The 21,409-nt window shown below is 36.1% G+C and overlaps 1 protein-coding gene across 1 annotated transcript; it reads left to right on the top strand.

Moving 5' to 3' along the window:
• Positions 1-18,380: 18,380 nt before the first annotated feature.
• Positions 18,381-21,003, top strand: NAC058 (NAC domain containing protein 58). Its single transcript, XM_059598702.1, has 3 exons — positions 18,381-18,543; positions 19,327-19,592; positions 20,212-21,003. Exons 1-3 carry the CDS (start codon positions 18,390-18,392, stop codon positions 20,764-20,766), a joined length of 975 nt encoding a protein of 324 aa, XP_059454685.1. The 5' UTR covers positions 18,381-18,389; the 3' UTR covers positions 20,767-21,003.
• The last annotated feature ends 406 nt before the right edge of the window (positions 21,004-21,409 follow it).

Here is a 21,409-nt window from a genome sequence, read left to right as displayed (position 1 = left end):
CCACTGTGCAGACATGAACAAAGTGTACGTGCGCACAGAGGCAGCATGTAAGGATTAATTGGCGATTCATTTGTGGCACATGGAGGAGAGAATTGGTGGTACAGCCGTGTAGATGAGGGAGCAAATGCGCACCCAGTACGGGGTCCATACTGATCATTTTACCGATATGGGTGGTTCAAATTGTCGTCGTCGTCGAGGGCGTACATTCGGCCAGGGAGTAGAACTCTCGGACAAAAGCTCTAAACGGGGTCTTATGTTCCTAAGGTGTGGTACATCTCATTCTAGGCTCCTAGTAAACGTGTGAGGTACAGATCATGCAACTCGAAGCAATTAAAGGTGGGTTTAAATCTCTTTGAAACGTTCTTGGTTTTTGCAAGGAAATAGGTGCAAGAACTTGTCAAAGTATCTTTCGAACTTGTATGAACACAAAATTAGAAGTATAGCTCATATGTTAGAGGTTTGGACTAGAAGTTACCTTAGAAGATAGCAAAGCGCCAAGATTCCCTCCTCTCTCCAAGTCACCCTTCACCCTAGGATTAGGGTTTTCTAGGGTTGGGGAAGGCTGAAGGTTGAAGGGTAGGGTTTATATAGGGGCTTGGGGCGTGCCTTGTTCTGAAATGGTGGAGATTGGGTTAAAATTGATTTTCAGAGTGTCAGCGAGCATTTGGATACTATTGGTTGAGTGTTTGGGTACTATTACACGATGGATAAAAGGGTTCAGACGTACGTTTAGGTTATTACCCAATGGCTCAAAGACTGGTCAACGAGCACTCGTGGTGGTCCCTAGGGTACGCTTGCACTATAGGTCTGGTGCATACGCTCGGGTGGTCCCCTAGCATACGTTTAGTCAGTAAGGGGTGCTTTTGGGTTTTGCTTTAAAAATGTGGTGTATAATATTTCTCCTAAATTATTCTCCTTTTACGCTTTTTTTTTTTTTTATAAAAAAGCAGCCTACCATAGTTTAAATAACGACTTTTCTATTGCAAGCATGAATCAACTCAGTAAAAGTAGTATATAGCCTTCAGGACAATTCATCATAATGGTAAACGTAAGTATCTAACACCAAACTACCCCAAACTCTATTCTCTTTACTTCCACTATAAAATTTTACAATAACCATAAATTGCATACTTCTTGTTTTTTTTTTGTTTTTTTTTCTTTTTGTTCATTTAAAGTAAATTGGGTAAGAATGTCCCCTGAATTGGTAAGAGGATATGCTCCGTATATTTTAGGTCTAGGTTTCACTCCCTTTAGTGACTTATTACTTCGGTGATGGACTATATAAATGCTATTTGTTTACCCAGACTTAGGGCCGTAAATAAATTAGTAAGTTCGATAACTGTAGCACCCTATATTTTTAAAACTCTTATTTAAAGAGATTACCTTTATTATAAGGTTATTTTGATATTCATATTAGGTAATGATATTAATTCTTGAGGAATTTATGAGTTTATATGAATATTATAAGTATAAATATTTGTTTGAGATTATTACAACATAAAACTTGATTTTTTTTTTTGGTGAGAGATTATATTCTGATAGTTTTATAAGGCTTGATGAGGTCAGATTATGATACTATTACACCAAAGCATTAAATAGCAAGTTAAATGACTGCTCTTAACCGTAGTCTAGAGGTAAGTAAATCCTTTACCATTCGAAATTTATTTCATGTCATGCTATTTATACGATTTGTATCAAATTGTAAATAATTAATTAATTTACATATTATGAGGTTATTTTCGATGCATGAAATGTTTCTAATGAACTTTTGAAATGAAAAGTTATTGATGTCTGAGATTTATTTACAAAGTTCCTATTTATGAAAATGATTTCTAAATACAATAAGTTGATATTTGGAAAATTTTCGAATTTGAGAAATTAAATTTTGAAGAAGTAACGATTATAAGAGACAAGAATAATGATAAACTCTCCTACATGTTGCCCTAAGATGTATCAAGAGAATTACAATAAATGAGATAAAAAGTTCACAAATGAGGACACATGTATGGAGGAGAGTATTTTTTGACCCAAGAGAAATAAAAAAGAACAGAGTTCGGTATCGGTACTCGGATGCAGAAACAACCACTGAAGGAGGCTCTGCCAAAATGTTATATTCCATTAGCAGTCTGGTAATTGCATCCAGAGTTAAATTAGCGGACGGGCAGGTATGTGGCTACAGTCATTGCCACGGTCAGTAGAGGCCGCGCAACCCAAGTACATCAGGGTAAATGTGTATGTGGGCCCTATTATGAGATAATGACTATAAAAAATTAATTTTGATGATTTATGATGTTTAATTTCAAGACGTATCAATATGGATATGAGATGGGAGATGTAGCAGCTCGAGCAAACTGTGTTTCATGAAGATAAAGTGAAGGAAATATGTGGTATAACAATGTGTCCACAGACTTGTAGTGACAAGATAGTCTAGTCGGATGCAACAAATGGAGCTTTTACTGTGCGTAGTGCATATCACATGGCAAAAGAACGAAGAATGAATGATGAAGGGAGCTGTTCCAATCTGCAGGTGATGGAATTATCAAATTGGAAGCCTCCCTTGAATGAAAGCTCATACCGCCTTTCATATGGGCACGTCCGATGATGGCCCTTGCCTTACGAGCCTCACCTACCAAGACAAATTGAAGCCTTATAAAAAAGCCATACAACTCTTCATCGAAGGCACGCATTATCTTCGTCTCTTACACTTGCATTTTTTTTTCTACTCACTCATTATCAAACTCATTTTAACCTAAACATTAGAGCTCTCTTGTGCTAGCATGCCACCGGCCGGCGTGATCTCCCCTGTAGCTTTTTATTTTTTGCAGGTGATCCGTCACCAAATCGGCCATTCAAAAATCTACTTCAACAGCTATCACTACAAAAATTTGTCAAAATAGAGACTTGTAGAAAGTGACATTTTGCAACTGTTCTTAAAGATAGTGACTATAATAAAAATTGGAGACGTTTGAACAGTGAAAATGTCACTACAAGGCGACATTTTTGCTCACACATCACATCGCCTTCCCAAGGGTGACGTGAGAATAGTGCATGTCACCCAGCCACCCCTCGTTGGGGGTGGGGGGTGGCCCTTGGCGCGAAAGGGCACCCCCGGCTTCATGAGTGGCCCGCGAGGCACCCCGCAGCCACCTCTGGGGTGGCTTGCTGGCCACCCTCAGGGACATCTAGGGTGGCCCACAAGCCACCCCCTCCCCTAGGGCTAGATGCCAGTTTGGCAACAAACTGGCAGCCACCTAGCTTTTTTTTATTTTTTATTTTTAAATTATTTTTATGTGTGCTGAAATAGGAGAAATTTTGAAGTTTTTGGGTATGATTGGTTGTTATAAACGCAAACTTTGAGTGCCAATATTTTCAAAATTAGAGACGTTTGAATCGCAAAATATTGTTAACACGTCTTTATTCATGCCAAAAGGCAACATATGAATAGCGACACATGAACAGTATGTTACTATTCATGTGTTGCCTTTCACACTTGAATAGCAATGCCTTCATAGTAATACTATTCAAACATCACTATTTTATGAATAATGACGTTTGAACAGTAAAACGCAGCATTTTAGTTACATTTCAAAAAAAAAAAGAAAAAAAAAAGTCACTATTCCAAACATCACTAGCTGAGGTTTTTTTTTTTTTTTTTTTGGTAGTGTATACTAAAAGAAATAATACAATTATCTTTAGGTCTCTCTCTTTGAAAGTTTAAACTAGTTTAGCATATAATATAAAACCTATATATTGGAACAAACTTTATTGATCTAATGAGTATAAACCTAGATGTATAGAATCTGATAATAAATCATAGAGATAAAAGGAAAGAAGTGAAAGACATAGAGGTCATAGTGACCACTATGACCTCTATGTCTTTAAATGTAGAGGACAAGTAGATTTCATGAAATCTACTTCAACCTACGACTTACGTCCATATGTTAAAACCATTTTGGCTACATCTTTTCTTTGATATTTGATTTGAATACAAGGCTATATTTATTATAAAGTGTTACACGTAATTTGAATAATTTCAAATACAAATAAATCCCTTAAATTTGGGTTATCAAATCCCATAATTCAAGAAATACAAATTAACATCTATGATTTTTTTCGAAGGTGATGGTGGAATCTCACTTGATATGTTTGAGTAGTACTGTCTCTCCTGATCTACAACTACGTCACTGTCACTCATTATATGTATATATAGTCATGGCCATCAATAAAAGAAGAAAGGGATGGTTATGTAATTTGTCAACATATAATGGAATATAATAATCAATAAAAAGCAGAGAGAGAAGCCCCTTTGCTGGAGCAAGTACATGTGCTTCTAGAAGCCAGGAAGGTACAGGAAGCATATATAGATAGATGTGGTACATTAAAATTCTTGTTAGGATTGAAATTGATGAGAGCTCTGAAGACAAAGAAGACGAATATTGAAAGAAGAAGTTGCTGGTTTTTCAATATATGCTGCAAAATAAGAGAGTGTAGATGACCTAGTCTCCTATGCCAAACTGAATGAGATGTTTTGACTTTATTCAGTGCCATAAGAGCAATTGCCTTATTCTTGAGGAATTGTTGCAGCTGCACAGAGGCGCCCTTCACTGGCCCCCTGTAGGAGGATCTCCCCTGTTGTGCTATCCTTAACAAGAAAGTAAGAGTGAGTTCAGTTAAACGAGCAATTGTTATCTTTGCAAAATTTGTTTATAGAGAGAAGGTTGCCTGAGGCATCTGGACAGTGCATATTATTTTTCAAGTGAATAATAGAATTAGAAAAAGGGGAAGAGAAAGATCTTATGTCCCAACAGTAACCATGACATCTCCCTTGTAAGGTTGTTGTGGTGTCAATTTGTCAAGTTTTGTTGTGATGTGATGGTTAGTTGCACTATTAGCCAATCAGTCTCCTTCATGAAGTGTATCGGTTTAAGACACCAAGGCTACAAGCTCAGTTGGTTATCTCATGTTTTCTTTTCAAGTTTATGTTGGAGAGTGAGAGACGCTTTCCGAGGCGTGCATACCATGTGCCCGGCAGTATTCCGCCTCCTCGGCATGCCTTTCACCCATGTTGCTGCAATTTGGGTTTTTTGTTTTAGTTTTGTTGTTTGGTTTTTTAATGGCTTTCTCATGTATTTTTGCAGCTTCGTTTGTATTATGCTGCTTTTGTGTTGTGTGGGTTACTGTCTCCCATTTGTCAATTTCCCATACCACTTAACAATAATAAAAAAAGAAAAGAAAAAGAAAAGGTCAAGTACAAATTGCATGTACACCACTCAGCCATTTTAGCAAATACAAAGACCAAGTCTTTTACCCCAAAAATAGCCATCGAAATACATATATATATATAGACCAGGAAGGTGGAAGGGATTCTCCTATGCATATCATATCAACTTGGGAGGAAGAAGATGAAGCCATGGTTCTTGTGCATGGTTCTTATAAGCATGGCAGTGTTGGTAGATGTGTTGGGGGCTACAAATATCAACCCTGGGGTGCTTGACCCATGCAAGGTACCTGGAGCAAAGGACCCAGGTTGTCCAACTAACAACCAACAATCTGGTGGAGTAGCTAACCAATATACACGTGGTTGCTCAGGGAATACTCGTTGTCGCGGCAACCCTCGCCATCCTTAAATCAAAACAAGAGGTTATCATGAATTAATTTAGAAACAAATAATATCGAGGTGCATTAATAACCATATATTATGTGTTGTTATGCTTTTATATGGAATGGAACGATTTTTTTAAGTTTTTTTTTTTCATGTTTATCTTGTAACTCTACTGCATTATTGATATGTCAGTTCCAATAAACTTTTGATTTCTTTATTTTTTAGTAAGGATTGATCCTAGTTGGGATGGATGACATGACTGTTAAAGAACATCCAACTAAAAATTAATGGTTAATTTTTACTAGCAAGTTATACAAGTTGTATAATATCCTCATCCACGACAAAAACAAAAATAAGAACAAATCAAACGTTATAACTTCATCCACAATGCCGACTCGTTAAGCCCAACCAATTCTTCTATTCTTTTTAGAAATGCTAAATATGATACCTTCATCTCACCTTCATTCTAGATGTGGCAATGCTCATCAACTCTTGTATCAATCATTATTTTTTTTTAATATGTAACAACGATTGATCGACGCATTAGGGACTATCATGTCAGCATTATGAGATATTTGTAAAAGAAAAAACAATTTCTAGCATTACTTTAAATATATAGAGATATCTTCATTTTTTTTTTTTTATCAAAAAGTAATGTCATATACCACATTTTTATCTCACTATCCCAGAATGTTAATGTGGCAGTTTAAACAATATCTTGATTTTTTTTTTTTTTAATTTTTTAAAAGAGTTAATTTTCATTGTCAACTTATACAAGTTGTGTAATATCCTTACCGGGGATATTCAAAACACGATGAAGACAATAACAAAAACAAATCAAACAACATGTCGCAGCAAGATTAAATGAATGTATGTTGACCACTTCTCTCTTTATCAAGATGTACTCAACTCTGCCGCTCCCGTCCTCACACGTGCCACTCTGCCACCTTCCTCACTCTCTCCGATTCCTATAGCCAGCCTTCGTGCCCTGGTCCGATGACAATGCGCCACTACGCGTCGGCGAGTGAGAGATACTTGCCGATGCGTGCATACCACGTGCCAAGCAGTATTCATCCTCCTCGCCGCGCCTTCCACCCGTGCTGCTGCAGTTTTGTTTTATTTTTGTTGTTTGGTTTTTTAATGGATTTCTTATGTATTTTCCCAGCTTTGTTTTTATGATGCTGCTTTTGTGTTGTGTGGGTTACTATCTCCCAATTGTTTTATGGATTTATCCTTTAGCGGAGACTTCTGTAACCGGATTTGTGTTGGTGCCTTTCTTTTCTACAATCCTCGACTCGGACTCTAACGGTGCTTCTACCGCTTCAGCCTCCTTCCAGTGGTTGATGTTGTTTCCAAGAGAAATTCTCACCTAACGAGTTCTACTAAAAGGGCTAAATCTAGAGTTTCAAACCTTAGAAAGCTAACTAAAAGATCTACAATGTCATGTTTTCGAGAGTTTGCTAATTACTATGTTTACTAGATCAACAGAACCTCCGTTCGCAAGCCATCGGAATGGGCCTCTTCCGGAAATTTCCCATAGTAATTTCTAGGCTCCTGTTCGCTAGCCGTTCGAAGGCCGTCCGAACGCTTATGTTTCACTTTCAACATTTACTTAGTTTTTTTATTTGCTTTAGGACCGTCCGAACGGGGATTTATCCTATCCGAACGGCCAGCGTAGAAGTCTTAACCGACTTAAATTCCTTTTACTTCTAGGGTTAGGATTTGGGGGCTATAAATACATGTTTATGGCCTCCAGAAACAGAGCTTTTGATTATATGCGAGTTTTTATCAATAATAAGTCTCAGAGTTGAGTTTCTTCACTATTTTCCTTCAAAACCTAGATAGGATCTAGCGTTTTGAGAAGATTTCTTAGATCCTTAATAGACTCGAGATTTAAAAATATTTATCCCTTCTTTCTTGTTGTGTATCTTTGCAGCCCACGACATCCACGTTGCATCAGTTGGTATCAGAGCCCAAGTTACTTTCCATGAATGGGGAGGGGCAACCGTTGTGCAGACATGAACAAAGTATACGTGCGCACAGAGGCAGCACGAAAGGATCAATTGACGATTCATTTGTGGCACATGGAGGAGAGATTTGGTGGTACAGCCATGTAAAAGAGGGAGCGGATGCGCACCCAGTACGGGGTCCTTATTGATCATTTTACCGATATGGATGGTTTGAATCATTGTCGTCGTTGAGGGCGTACATTCGGCCAGGAAGTAGAACTCTCGGCCAGAAGCTCTAAACGGGGTCTTATGTTCCTAAGGTGTGGTACATCTCATTCTAGGCTCCTAGTAAACACATGTTAGGTACACATCATGCAACTCGAAGCAATTAAAGGCGGGTTTAAATCTCTTTGAAACGTTCTTGGTTTTTGCAAGGAAATAGGTGCAAGAACTTGTCAAAGTATCTTTCGAACTTGTATGAACACAAAATAAGAAGTATAGCTCAAATGTTAGAGGTTTGGACTAGAAGTTACCTTAGAAGATAGCAAAGCGCCAAGATTCCCTCCTCTCTCTAAGTCACCCTTCACACTAGGATTAGGGTTTTTTAAGGTTGGGGAAGGCTGAAGGTCGGAGTGTAGGGTTTATATCGAGGCTTAGAGCGTGCCTTGTTCTGAAATGGTGGAGATTGGGTTAAAATTGATTTTCAGAGTGTCAACGAGCATTTGGATACTATTGGGCCAGTGTTTTGGTACTATTACATGATGGATAAAAGGGTTCAGGTGTACGTTTAGGTTATTTCCCAATGGCTCAAAGACTGGTCAACGAGCGCTCGGGGTGGTCCCTAGGGTACGCTTGCACTATAGGTCTGGTGCATACGGTCGGGGTGGTCCCCTAGCATACATTTAGTCAGTAAGGGGTGGTTTTGGGTTTTACTTTAAGAATGTGGTGTATAATATTTCTCCTAAATTATTCTCCTTTTACGCTTTTTTTTTTAAAAAAAAAAAAAAAAAAAAAAAGCAGCCTACCATAGTTTAAATAACGACTTTTCTATTGTAAGCATGAATCAACTCAATAAAAGTAATATATAGCCTTCAGGACAATTCATCATAATGGTAAACGTAAGTGTCTAACACCAAACTACCCCAAACTCTATTCTCTTTACTTGCACTATAAAATTTTACAACAACCATAAATTGCATACTTCGTGTTCTTTTTTTCTTTTTCTTTTTTTTTTCTTCTTTTAAATTAAATTGGGTAAGAATGTCCCCTGAATTGGTAAGAGGATATGCTCCGTATATTTTAGGTCCAGGTTTCACTCCCTTTAGTGACTTATTACTTCGGTGATAGACTATATAAATGCTATTTGTTAACCCAGACTTAGGGCCGTAAATAAACTAGTATGTTCGATAACTGTAGCACCCTATATTTTTAAAACTCTTATTTAAAGAGATTACCTTTATTATAAGGTTATTTTGATATTCATATTAGGTAATGATATTAATTCTTGAGGAATTTATGAGTTTATATGAATATTATAAGTATAAATATTTGTTTGAGATTATTACAACATAAACCCAGATTTTTTTTTTTTTTTTTTTGTGAGAGATTATATTCGGATAGTTTTATAAGGCTTGATGAGGTCAGATTATGATAATATTACACCAAAGCATTAATTAGCAAGTTAAATGACTGCTCTTAACTGCAGTCTAGAGGTAAGTAAATCCTTTACCATTCAAATTTATTTCATGTCATGCTATTGATACACTTTGCATCAAATTGTAAATAATTAATTTATTTACATATTATGAGGTACTTATTTTCAATGCATGAAATGTTTCTAATGAACTTTTGAAATGAAAAGTTATTGATGTCTGAGATTCATTTAGAAAGTTCCTATTTATCAAAATGATTTTTAAATACAATAAGTTGATATTTGGAAAATTTTCCAATTTGAGAAATTAAATTTTCAAGAAGTAACGATTATAAGAGACAAGAATAATGATAAACTCTCCTACATGTTGCCCTAAGATGTATCAAGAGAATTACAATAAATGAGATAAAAAGTTCAAAAATGAGGACACATGTATGGAGGAGAGTATTTTTTGACCCAAGAGAAATCAGAAAGAACAGAGTTTGGTATCGGTACTCGGATGGAGAAACAACCACTGAAGGAGGCTCTGCCAGAATGTTATATTCCATTAGCAGTCTGGTAATTGCATCCAGAGTTAAGTTGGTGGACGGGCAGGTATGTGGCTACAGTCATTGCCACGGTCAGTAGGGGCCGCGCAACCCTAGTACATCAGGGTAAATGTGTACATGAGCCCTATTATGAGATAATGACTATAAAAATTTAATTTTGATGATTTATGATGTTTTATTTCAAGACGTATCAATATGGATATGAGACAGGAGATGTAGCAGCTCGTGCAAACTGTGTTTCATGAAGATAAAGTGAAGGAAATATGTGGTACAACAATGTGTCCACAGACTTGTAGTGACAAGATAGTCTAGTCGGGTGCAACAAATGGAGCTTTTACTGTGCGTAGTGCATATCACATGGCAAAAGAACGAAGAATGAATGATGAAGGGAGCTGTTCCAATCCGCAGGTGATGGAATTATCAAATTGGAAGCCTCCCTTGAATGAAAGCTCATACCGCCTTTCATATGGGCACGTCCAATGATGGCCCTTGCCTTACGAGCCTCACCTACCAAGACAAATTGAAGCCTTATAAAAAAGCCATACAACTCTTCATCGAAGGCACGCATTATCTTCGTCTCTTACACTTGCATTTTTTTTTTCTACTCACTCATTATCAAACTCATTTTAACCTAAACATTAGAGCTCTCTTGTGCGAGCATGCCACCGGCGGGCGTGATCTCCCCTATAGCTTTTTATTTTTTGCAGGTGATCCATCACCAAATCAGCCATTCAAAAATCTACTTCAACAGCTATCACTACAAAAATTTGTCAAAATAGAGACTTGTAGAAAGTGACATTTTAAGCCCAAAAAAGTCACTATTGAATTAGTGACGTTCGATTAGTGACATTTTGCAACGGTTCTTAAAGATAGTGACTATAATAAAAATTGGAGACGTTTGAACAGTGAAAATGTCACTACAAGGCGACATTTTTGCTCACACATCACATCGCCTTCCCAAGGGTGACGTGAGAATAGTGCATGTCACCCAGCCACCCCTCGTTGTGGGTGGGGGGTGGCCCTTGGCGCGAAAGGGCACCCCCGGCTTCATGAGTGGCCCGCGAGGCACCCCGCAGCCACCTCTGGGGTGGCTTGCTGGCCACCCTCAGGGACATCTAGGGTGGCCCACAAGCCACCCCCTCCCCTAGGGCTAGATGCCAGTTTGGCAACAAACTGGCAGCCACCTAGCTTTTTTTTTATTTTTTATTTTCAAATTATTTTTATGTGTGTGGCTGAAATAGGAGAAATTTTGAAGTTTTTGGGTATGATTGGTTGTTATAAACGCAAACTTTGAGTGCCAATATTTTCAAAATTAGAGACGTTTGAATCGCAAAATATTGTTAACACGTCTTTATTCATGCCAAAAGGCAACATATGAATAGCGACACATGAACAGCATGTTACTATTCATGTGTTGAATTTCACACTTGAATAGCGATGCCTTAATAGTAATACTATTCAAACATCACTATTTTATGAATAATGACGTTTGAACAGTAAAACGCAGCATTTTAGTTACATTTCAAAAAAAAAAAAAGTCACTATTCCAAACATCACTAGCTGAGGGTTTTTTTTTTTTTTTTTGGTAGTGTATACTAAAAGAAATAATACAATTATCTATAGCTCTCTCTATTTGAAAGTTTAAACTAGTTTAGCATATAATATAAAACCTATATATTGGAACAAACTTTATTGATCTAATCAGTATAAACCTAGATGTATAGAATCTGATAATAAATCATGGAGATAAAGGAAAGAAGTGAAAGACATAGAGGTCATAGTGACCACTATGACCTCTATGTCTTTAAATGTAGAGGACAAGTAGATTTCATGAAATCTACTTCAACCTACGACTTACGTCCATATGTTAAAACCATTTTGGCTACATCTTTTCTTGAATATTTGATTTGAATACAAGGCTATATTTATTATAAAGTGTTACACGTGATTTGAATAATTTCAAATACAAATAAATACCTTAAATTTGGGTTATCAAATCCCATAATTCATGAAATACAAATTAACATCTATGGTTTTTTTCGAAGGTGATGGTGGAATCTCACTTGATATGTTTGAGTAGTACTGTCTTTCCTGATCTACAACTACGTCACTGTTACTCATTATATGTATATATAGTCATGGCCATCAATAAAAGAAGAAAGGGATGGTTATGTAATTTGTCAACATATAATGGAATATAATAATCAATAAAAAGCAGAGAGAGAAGCCCCTTTGCTGGAGCAAGTACATGTGCTTCTAGAAGCCAGGAAGGTGCAGGAAGCATATATAGATAGATGTGCTACATTAAAATTCTTGTTAGGATTGAAATTGATGAGAGCTCTGAAGACAAAGGAGACGAATATTGAAAGAAGAAGTTGCTGGTTTTTCAATATATGCTGCAAAATAAGAGAGTGTGGATGACCTAGTATCCTATGCCAAACCGAATGAGATGTTTTGACTTTATTCAGTGCCATAAGAGCTCTTGCCTTATTCTTGAGGAATTGTTGCAGCTGCACAGAGGCACGCTTCACTGGCCCCCTGTAGGAGGATCTCCCTTGTTGTGCTATCCTTAACAAGAAAGTAAGAGTGAGTTCAGTTAAACGAGCAATTGTTATCTTTGCAAAATTTGTTTATAGAGAGAAGGTTGCCTGAGGCATCTGGACAGTGCATATTATTTTTCAAGTGAATAATAGAATTAGAAAAAGGGGAAGCGAAAGATCTTAGGTCCCAAGAGTAACCATGTCATCTCCCTTGTAAGGTTGTTGTGGTGTCAATTTGTCAAGTTTTGCTGTGATGTGATGGTTAGTTGCACTATTAGCCAATCAGTCTCCTTTATGAAGTGTATCGGTTTAAGACACCAAGGCTACAAGCTCAGTTGGTTATCTCATGTTTTCTTTTGAAGTTTATGTTGGAGAGTGAGAGACGCTTGCCGAGGCGTGCATACCAGTTGCCCGGCAGTATTCCGCCTCCTCGCCACGCCTTTCGCCCATGTTGCTGCAATTTGGGTTTTTTGTTTTATTTTTGTTGTTTGGTTTTTTAATGGCATTCTCTTGTATTTTTGCAGCTTCGTTTGTATTATGCTGCTTTTGTGTTGTGTGGGTTACTGTCTCCCATTTGTCAATTTCCCATACCACTTAACAACAATAAAAAAAGAAAAGAGAAAGAAAAGGTCAAGTACAAATTGCATGTACACCACTCAGCGATTTTAGCAAATACAAAGACCAAGTCTTCTACCCCAAAAATAGCCATTGAAATACATATATATAGACCAGGAAGGTGGAAGGGATTCTCCTATGCATATCATATCAACTTGGGAGGAAGAAGATGAAGCTATGGTTCTTGTGCATGGTTCTTATAAGCATGGCAGTGTTGGCAGATGTGTTGGGGGCTACAAATATCAACCCTGGGGTGCTTGACCCATGCAAGGTACCTGGAGCAAAGGACCCAGGTTGTCCAACTAACAACCAGCAATCTGGTGGAGTAGCTAACCAATATACACGTGGTTGCTCAGGGAATAATCGTTGTCGCGGCAACCCTCGCCATCCTTAAATCCAAAAAAGAGGTTATCATGAATTAATTTAGAAACAAATAATATCGAGGTGCATTAATAACCATATATTATGTGTTGTTATGCTTTTATATGGAATGGAACGATTTTTTTGAGTTTTTTTTTTTTTTTTTTTTTCATGTTTATCTTGTAACTCTACTGCATTATTGATATGTCAGTTCCAATAAACTTTTGATTTCTTTATTTTTTAATAAGGATTGATCCTAGTTGGGATGGATGACATGACTGTTAAAGAACATCCAACTAAAAATTAATGGTTAATTTTTACTAGCAAGTTATACAAGTTGTATAATATCCTCATCCACGACAAAAACAAAAATAAGAACAAATCAAACGTTATAACTTCATCCACAATGCCGACTCGTTAAGCCCAACCAATTCTTCTATTCTTTTTAGAAATGCTAAATATGATACCTTCATCTCACCTTCATGCTACATGTGGTAATGCTCATCAACTCTTGTATCAATCATTTTTTTTTTTTTAATATGTAACAAGGATTGATCAACGCATTAGGGACTATCATGTCAGCATTATGAGATATTTGTAAAAGAAAAAATAATTTCTAGCATTACTTTAAATATATAGATATATCTTCATTTTTTTTTTTTATCAAAAAGTAATGTCATATACCACATTTTTATCTCACTATCCCAGAATGTTAATGTGGCAATTTAAACAATATCTTGATTTTTTTTTTTTTAATTTTTTAAAAGAGTTAATTTTCATTGTCAACTTATACAAGTTGTGTAATATCCTTACTGGGGATATTCAAAACACGATGAAGGCAATAACAAAAACAAATCAAACAACATGTCGCAGCAAGATTAAATGAATGTATGTTGACCACTTCTCTCTCTATCAAGATGTACTCAACTCTGCCGCTCCCGTCCTCACACGTGCCACTCTGCCACCTTCCTCAATCTCTCCGATTCCTATAGCCAGCCTTCGTGCCCTGGTCCGATGGTAATGCGCCACTACGCGTCGGCGAGTGAGAAATACTTGCCGGTGCGTGCATATCACGTGCCAAGCAGTATTCATCCTCCTCGCCGCGCCTTCCACCCGTGCTGCTGCAGTTTTGTTTTATTTTTGTTGTTTGGTTTTTTAATGGATTTCTTATGTATTTTCCCAGCTTTGTTTTTATGATGTTGCTTTTGTGTTGTGTGGGTTACTATCTCCCAATTGTTTTATGGATTTATCCTTTAGCGGAGACTTCTGTAACCGGATTTGTGTTGGTGCCTTTCTTTTCTACAATCCTCGACTCGGACTCTAACGGTGCTTCTACCGCTTCAGCCTCCTTCCAGTGGTTGATGTTGTTTCCAAGAGAAATTCTCACCTAACGAGTTCTACTAAAAGGGCTAAATCTAGAGTTTCAAACCTTAGAAAGCTAACTAAAAGATCTACAATGTCATGTTTTCGAGAGTTTGCTAATTACTATGTTTACTAGATCAACAGAACCTCCATTCGCAAGCCATCGGAATGGGCCTCTTCCGGAAATTTCCCATAGTGACATTTTGCAACTGTACTTAAAGATAGTGACTATAATAAAAATTGGAGACGTTTGAACAGTGAAAATGTCACTACAAGGCGGCATTTTTGCTCACACATCACATCGCCATCCCAAAGGTGATGTGAGAATAGTGCATGTCACCCAGCCACCCCTCGTTGGGGGTGGGGGGTTGCCCTTGGCCCGAAAGGGCAACCCCGGCTTCACGAGTGGCCCACGAGGCACCCCGCAGCCACCTCTGGGGTGCTTGCTGGCCACCCTCAGGGACATCTATGGTGGCCAGCAAGCCACCCCCTCCCCAGGGCTGGATGCCGGTTTGGCAGCAAACGGGCAGGCACCTAGCTTTTTTTTATTTTTGATTTTTAAATTATTTTTATGTGTGTGGCTGAAATAGGAGAAATTTTGAAGTTTTTGGGTATGATTGGTTGTTATAGACACAAACTTTGAGTGCCAATATTTTCAAAATTAGAGACGTTTGAATAGCAAAATATTGTTAACACGTCTTTATTCATTCTGAAAGGCAACGTATGAATAGCGACACATGAACAGTATGTTAATATTCATGTGTTGCCTTTCACACTTGAAGCGATGCCTTAATAGTAATACTATTCAAACATCACTATTTTATGAATAATGACGTTTGAACAGTAAAACGCAGCATTTTAGTTACATTTCAAAAAAAAAATTTTTAAAAAAAAAAAAAAAGTCACTATTCCAAACATCACTAGCTGAGGGTTTTTTTTTTTTTTTTTTTTTTGTAGTGTATGCTAAAAGAAATAATACAATTATCTTTAGCTCTCTCTCTTTAAAAGTTTAAACTAGTTTAGCATATAATATAAAACCTATATATTAGAACAAACTTTATTGATCTAATTAGTATAAACCTAGATGTATATAATCTGATAATAAATCATAGAGATAAATGGAAAGAAGTGAAAGACATAGAGGTCATAATGATCACTATGACCTCTATGTCTTTAAATGTAGAGGACAAGTAGATTTCATGAAATCTACTTCAACCTATGACTTACGTTCATATGTTAAAACCATTTTGGCTACATCTTTTCTTTAATATTTGATTTGAATACAAGGCTATATTTATTATAAAGTGTTACACGTGATTTGAATAATTTCAAATACAAATAAATCTCTTAAATTAGAGTTATCAAATCCCATAATTCATGAAATACAATTTAACATCTATGGTTTTTTTCAAAGGTGATGGTGGAATCTCACTTCATATGTTCGAGTAGTACTGTCCTTCCTAATCTACAACTACGTCACTGTCACTCATTATATGTATATATAGTCATGGCCATCAATAAAAGAAGAAAGGGATGGTTATGTAATTTGTCAACATATAATAGAATATAATAATCAATAAAAAGCAAAGAGAGAAGCCCCTCTGCTGGAGCAAGTACATGTGCTTCTAGAAGCCAGGAAGGTGCAGGAAGCATATATAGATAGATGTGGTACATTAAAATTCTTGTTAGGATTGAAATTGATGAGAGCTCTGAAGACAAAGGAGACGAATATTGAAGAAAAGATAGCCAAAAGAAATGGATGGTTAAACCACGATACACAGTCGTGTGGGTTGGTGACCATTTGAACCACTCCTAGTAAATACTTGTAAACTTTGAAAAAAGATTTCTAAGTACAGCCAGGACGGCTCCTAAGAGTGTCAATTATTAAATAATCAATGCCTTTTTTAACATATTTTCATATATTTTTTTCATATTTAGTCATCATTTTAAATAAGCACATGGGTGTTCATTAATTATATATAATATGCCTTCAATCATCACCACCAAAGGAAATTACCAAGATGTTGTATCTTGAAAGAAGCTTAGCAACAAACTTTGCTTACAACGACCCTTAATTTTAATATATTAATTATCTATTTGCATTCAATTTATATATTAGTTAACTATATACAAAAAAAAAAAAAAAAAAAAAAAAAAAAAAAAAAGTGTCACATTGAGAGTGTAACAATCAAGGGAATGCTTCTAGAGAAGCCACTTTAATACCATTTATAATGGTCTGGAAATGCGCTAGGTACATTTGTTCCATCACTTCATCAAAACAAATCAATTTTGGGCTACTTTACCTAGGCGTTACCATGGTAACACCTGCCTGTTAGAAATTACAGGCGCTTTCTAAAGACCAATTGAGTCATAGCCTAACCCAACCTCACCGGGACATCAGTGGTTCACTGGGCGACCAACATAGTAATCAGGTTTGTGTAAGTGATTCTTCATTGCAAAGTGTCGAACCCTATGTACCTAAATTCACGGGAATTTCCTTGAGAATACTAATCCACTGCATGACTTATAGTCTATTTGGAATTGCGGTTTCAATAAGTACAATTTTAAAATTTTAGTTTTTTAAAATTGCGTTTTTGAAATCGCAACTTTTTAAACTCTTAAAGGCATTTGGTAAAACATGTTAAAAAATATTTTTTTATCATATATTTGTTATACGAAATCGTGATTTTAGTTTAGAACATGTTTGAGAATGCGTTTGCAGGACCTCAAAAGTGTGTTTAACACCCTAAAAGCTCGTTTGAAAAAAAGAACCCCCTTTAGTAAAAAAAATTCAAAGCGTCTTTGAAGGTCAAAAAGCCTAAAAATGGCCAAAACTTACTTTTGGTAAAAGCTTAAAAATGAAGTTTTTGCCAAAAACCTTTTTTTACTTAAAAACTCTATTTCTTAAACACAATCCCAAATAAACTCTTAAATTCACACATTTTCAAATAAGCACCTCCTAGCCTACTAATAGAAATCGTATTTTTTTTTTTTCTATTTTAAATTAAGTTCTTTTTAAATCGCAATACCAAATGCCTTACATTTGTGATATCTTTTAAAAACGCAAATTATTTTTGCGAAATCGCAATCTCAAAACACCATTACTAAATACCTTTATAAACCACACAAATCATATTCTATATAGACCACAAATTTTCTCAATGTGGGACCGAGATGTTACGTAATCAGAAAAAGTTGACGGTGTCAATATATAACATAGGTTGAGTGGGATAGTATATATAATAAGCTTCATTTCATGTTCCCATTGGAGGAGGGTGAGATTATCCGATGGTTTGGTGGGTAGGAATGGGTGAAGGTGGTTGGAGAGAGGATCGCAGAAAGAGAGAATTCATACCCGAAATCTGGTGTGACAAGAGACTCAACCCCTCATGTGCAGATTATTGACACAACTTTCACACCCACTTCTTTGAATTGTCCTTCAGTCAGCGCCACATAGGTTTGGTAATTCAGTAATAATCCCAAAACCCTACTTACAATTAAGGAAATTCCCCCTAACATCCCCATGCAGAAAAATGGCACTTTCGTAATTTTTCTTTGTCTAAGAAAAAACCCTCCACCCCCATCTTTGTCAAAGTGTTAGCTGTAAATTAAATACAAAAATAATAATAAAATAAAGAAGACCTCGTATGGCAGCTTCTCCTTCAAGTGTTTGAGTTATACAACACCATTAATACCTCCTCTTGGTTATCCTATCAAGCTTACTTTTTAACTTTTAAGCTCCATTAATTATCATCAAGATCCATGGAGGAAAGTCTCCCTCCTGGCTTCAGATTCCATCCCACTGACGAAGAACTCATTACATATTATCTAACTCGCAAGGTTTCTGATGTTGGTTTCCAATCCAAAGCCATGGCTGTTGTTGATCTCAATAAGTGTGAACCTTGGGACCTCCCAGGTAGTTTCAGTGTCTTCATTTGACTTGTTTCTTTTCTTTGTCTTCATTTCCATCTCTTTTTTGATCATATTAATGTTGTTTTCATTCACAATATTGGATTCATGTTCATGTGTTTATCATCAGTCTTTCTGTCATATGTAGAATTCTCGTATATTTTGATCATCCTTATCCTTTTCGCTATCTGGGTCATTGGATTTTCAGAAAAATAGTTTTGCCAAAATGATAAATGAAGAAAAAAATAAAGAAAAGGAGGTTCTTTTCCCTTCTCTTAATCATGACAATTTTTTTTTAATTACCGAAATGATTTCTTCATGATAAATTTTGATGTATATACGTAGACAAGATGGAACAAACAAAATCCATATATATATATATATATATATATAATCTGCATATTTTTTCTAAGCCATATTGACAGTGTTGACATTTTAATTATTATTATTTTTTAATTTTTTTTGGATGAATGAGATTTTTTATAGAAACACAAAGAAAACAAATGTCCCTCCAGCAAGAAAAAGCTGGACCTCAACTGCTACAACCAATTAACAAGAAAACGTACAACAAGAAGAAGCCAGAACAAATTAAAACTCAATCTTCTGAATTACGCTTCTAGCTCTAATGATATCTTAATATGAATTAATGAATTCTTTCAGGAAGTACTAATTATCAATGTTTCTGGTATATATAATTTCTATAAAAATGATTTGTAATTAATTTTATGGATTGAAGGAAGAAATAATAATTGCTGATGTTAAATAAATAAATAATTTTTGTGGTGTATAGGCAAGGCTTCCATGGGAGAAAAAGAATGGTATTTTTTCAGCTTGAGAGACAGAAAATACCCGACAGGACTTCGGACCAATCGAGCCACGGAAGCAGGGTATTGGAAAACCACAGGGAAAGACAAGGAAATATTTCGCGCTGGAGTCCTTGTTGGGATGAAGAAAACCCTTGTATTTTACAAGGGAAGAGCTCCCAGGGGTGAGAAAAGCAACTGGGTTATGCATGAATACAGGCTAGAAAGCAATCATCCTTTCAAATCCACCAAGGTAACTATTAAACTGTCAATTGTTTCTAAAACTTTTAATTTTTATATTCTATGACATTGTCTATCATGTGTGGGATCAAACTTCTCATATTTAATAAAAAAATTCTAATATGTAAGAGGTGAATGACAAAAACAAAACTTAAACTCAAAACCCTAAGTCATTTAATTCCTTAAACAGATAGAAAATTATGAATTTAATATATCATTTAATTTATATTTGTAATAGTAATCAAATGCACAACACTTGGTGTCGTCCTTGTCCTATTACATGTTCGTGTGGTTTGTTTTGCCATAATTATGCACAAAAAACGAAATTAAATATAAAAGCGGAATAAATAGAGAGATTAGAGACAAAGATTAATTTGGTAGTTCAATGTTGGATGCCTACATCCAATAGTAGGGATGAGCCCGAAAGGGCAATACAACTTGCTCTTATTTCTTAATAGTTTTACAATACAAAAAACTCTTAATATATATATATATATATATATAAATAGAATTTGGATATATAAAGCTAGAGATAAATATAACAATCAAATCAATCTAGCTTATAAGAAATATATGGAACCAAATCTTATATTCTAACCATTGTTGAGGGATTTTGGGGTGTTATTTTGCAGGAGGAATGGGTTGTCTGCAGGATCTTCCAAAAGAGCGCAGTGAAAAAACCACAACAGGCACCATCCTCGCAGCTATCTCTTGATGAGTCTCCATGCGACACAAACTCAATAGCAAACGAGTTCGGAGACATCGAGTTACCAAATTTAAACACCATTAATGCAAATTCATCCACCGCCTTCTGCAATATTAATATATCACCACAAAGTTACAATAATATTATTAGTGATAACAACAACAACAACAACAACAAAGCAAACATGATCAACTTGAACAACAACATGAACAATTGGGGAGCTCCATCGCTCGCATGGCCTGCTAATTTGCTAAGCTCTGGTCTTTCAATGAATTCCTTGCTTCTCAAGGCATTGCAGCTGAGAAGTTATCAGCAACCAAGAGAAGCTATAGAATACAGCTCGTACAATATGCCTGCACAAGGGTTTTCTCATAATTTTGGAAATGATCATTTAACAGCATCTTCCTCTAAAGTATTAGAATCTGCACAACAGCAGCAGCAGCAGCCGGAGCAACCATTTAATATGGACTCCATTTGGTGAAGCAGCAGCAGCCTAAAGTATGAGAAACTAACTCTTACATTAATGTTGTCACAAGATATAATTATTATTATGTGCAACAAATGTTCATGATGCAGTTGGATCTAGTTAATTAGATGTTCGTGGCTCTGTCTATGTTCAATTAAGTTGGTGTAGTTTGATGTCAATTGTAGGGGAAACTTCTGAGTCCTTTGTTGTTATGTTCCACTTAGAACCCTCCTGTCTATACTTCTTATTGTTCATGAATAATCTCACAAAGGGAAACCCTTGTTGGGTGCATTATTCCATGGTTTCAGATGCCCCTCTCTCTCTCTCTCTTTCTCTCTCTCTCTCTCTCTCTCTCATATGGATTCAAATTGAGATGGCTCATTTCATTATATTTAAAGGTGTTGATGACGTTACTGATAAATATGTTGGCACATCTTTCATTCATGTCAAGAATTAAACTCACTGCCTCCTAATGCCTATTTCTATTATCGTCCTCTATTTACATCATAATGAAAGGAAAGTTGCAAGTTACAATTTTTGGGATTCAGCCACTCATTAATTTATTCTTATTCTATGAAGATCATGCGGCATGGGATCATATGTATTTTTGGTTTGTGATAGTAAAATGGATCAATTTGGAACCTTAGATTTGTCTTAA

The sequence above is a fragment of the Corylus avellana genome, chromosome 7 (assembly GCF_965113065.1).
Source record: "Corylus avellana chromosome 7, dhCorAvel1.hap1.2, whole genome shotgun sequence".
Classification (NCBI taxonomy): Eukaryota; Viridiplantae; Streptophyta; class Magnoliopsida; order Fagales; family Betulaceae; genus Corylus; species Corylus avellana.
Note: the sequence above shows the minus strand (reverse complement) of the source record. Positions and strands in the feature narration are given on the sequence as shown.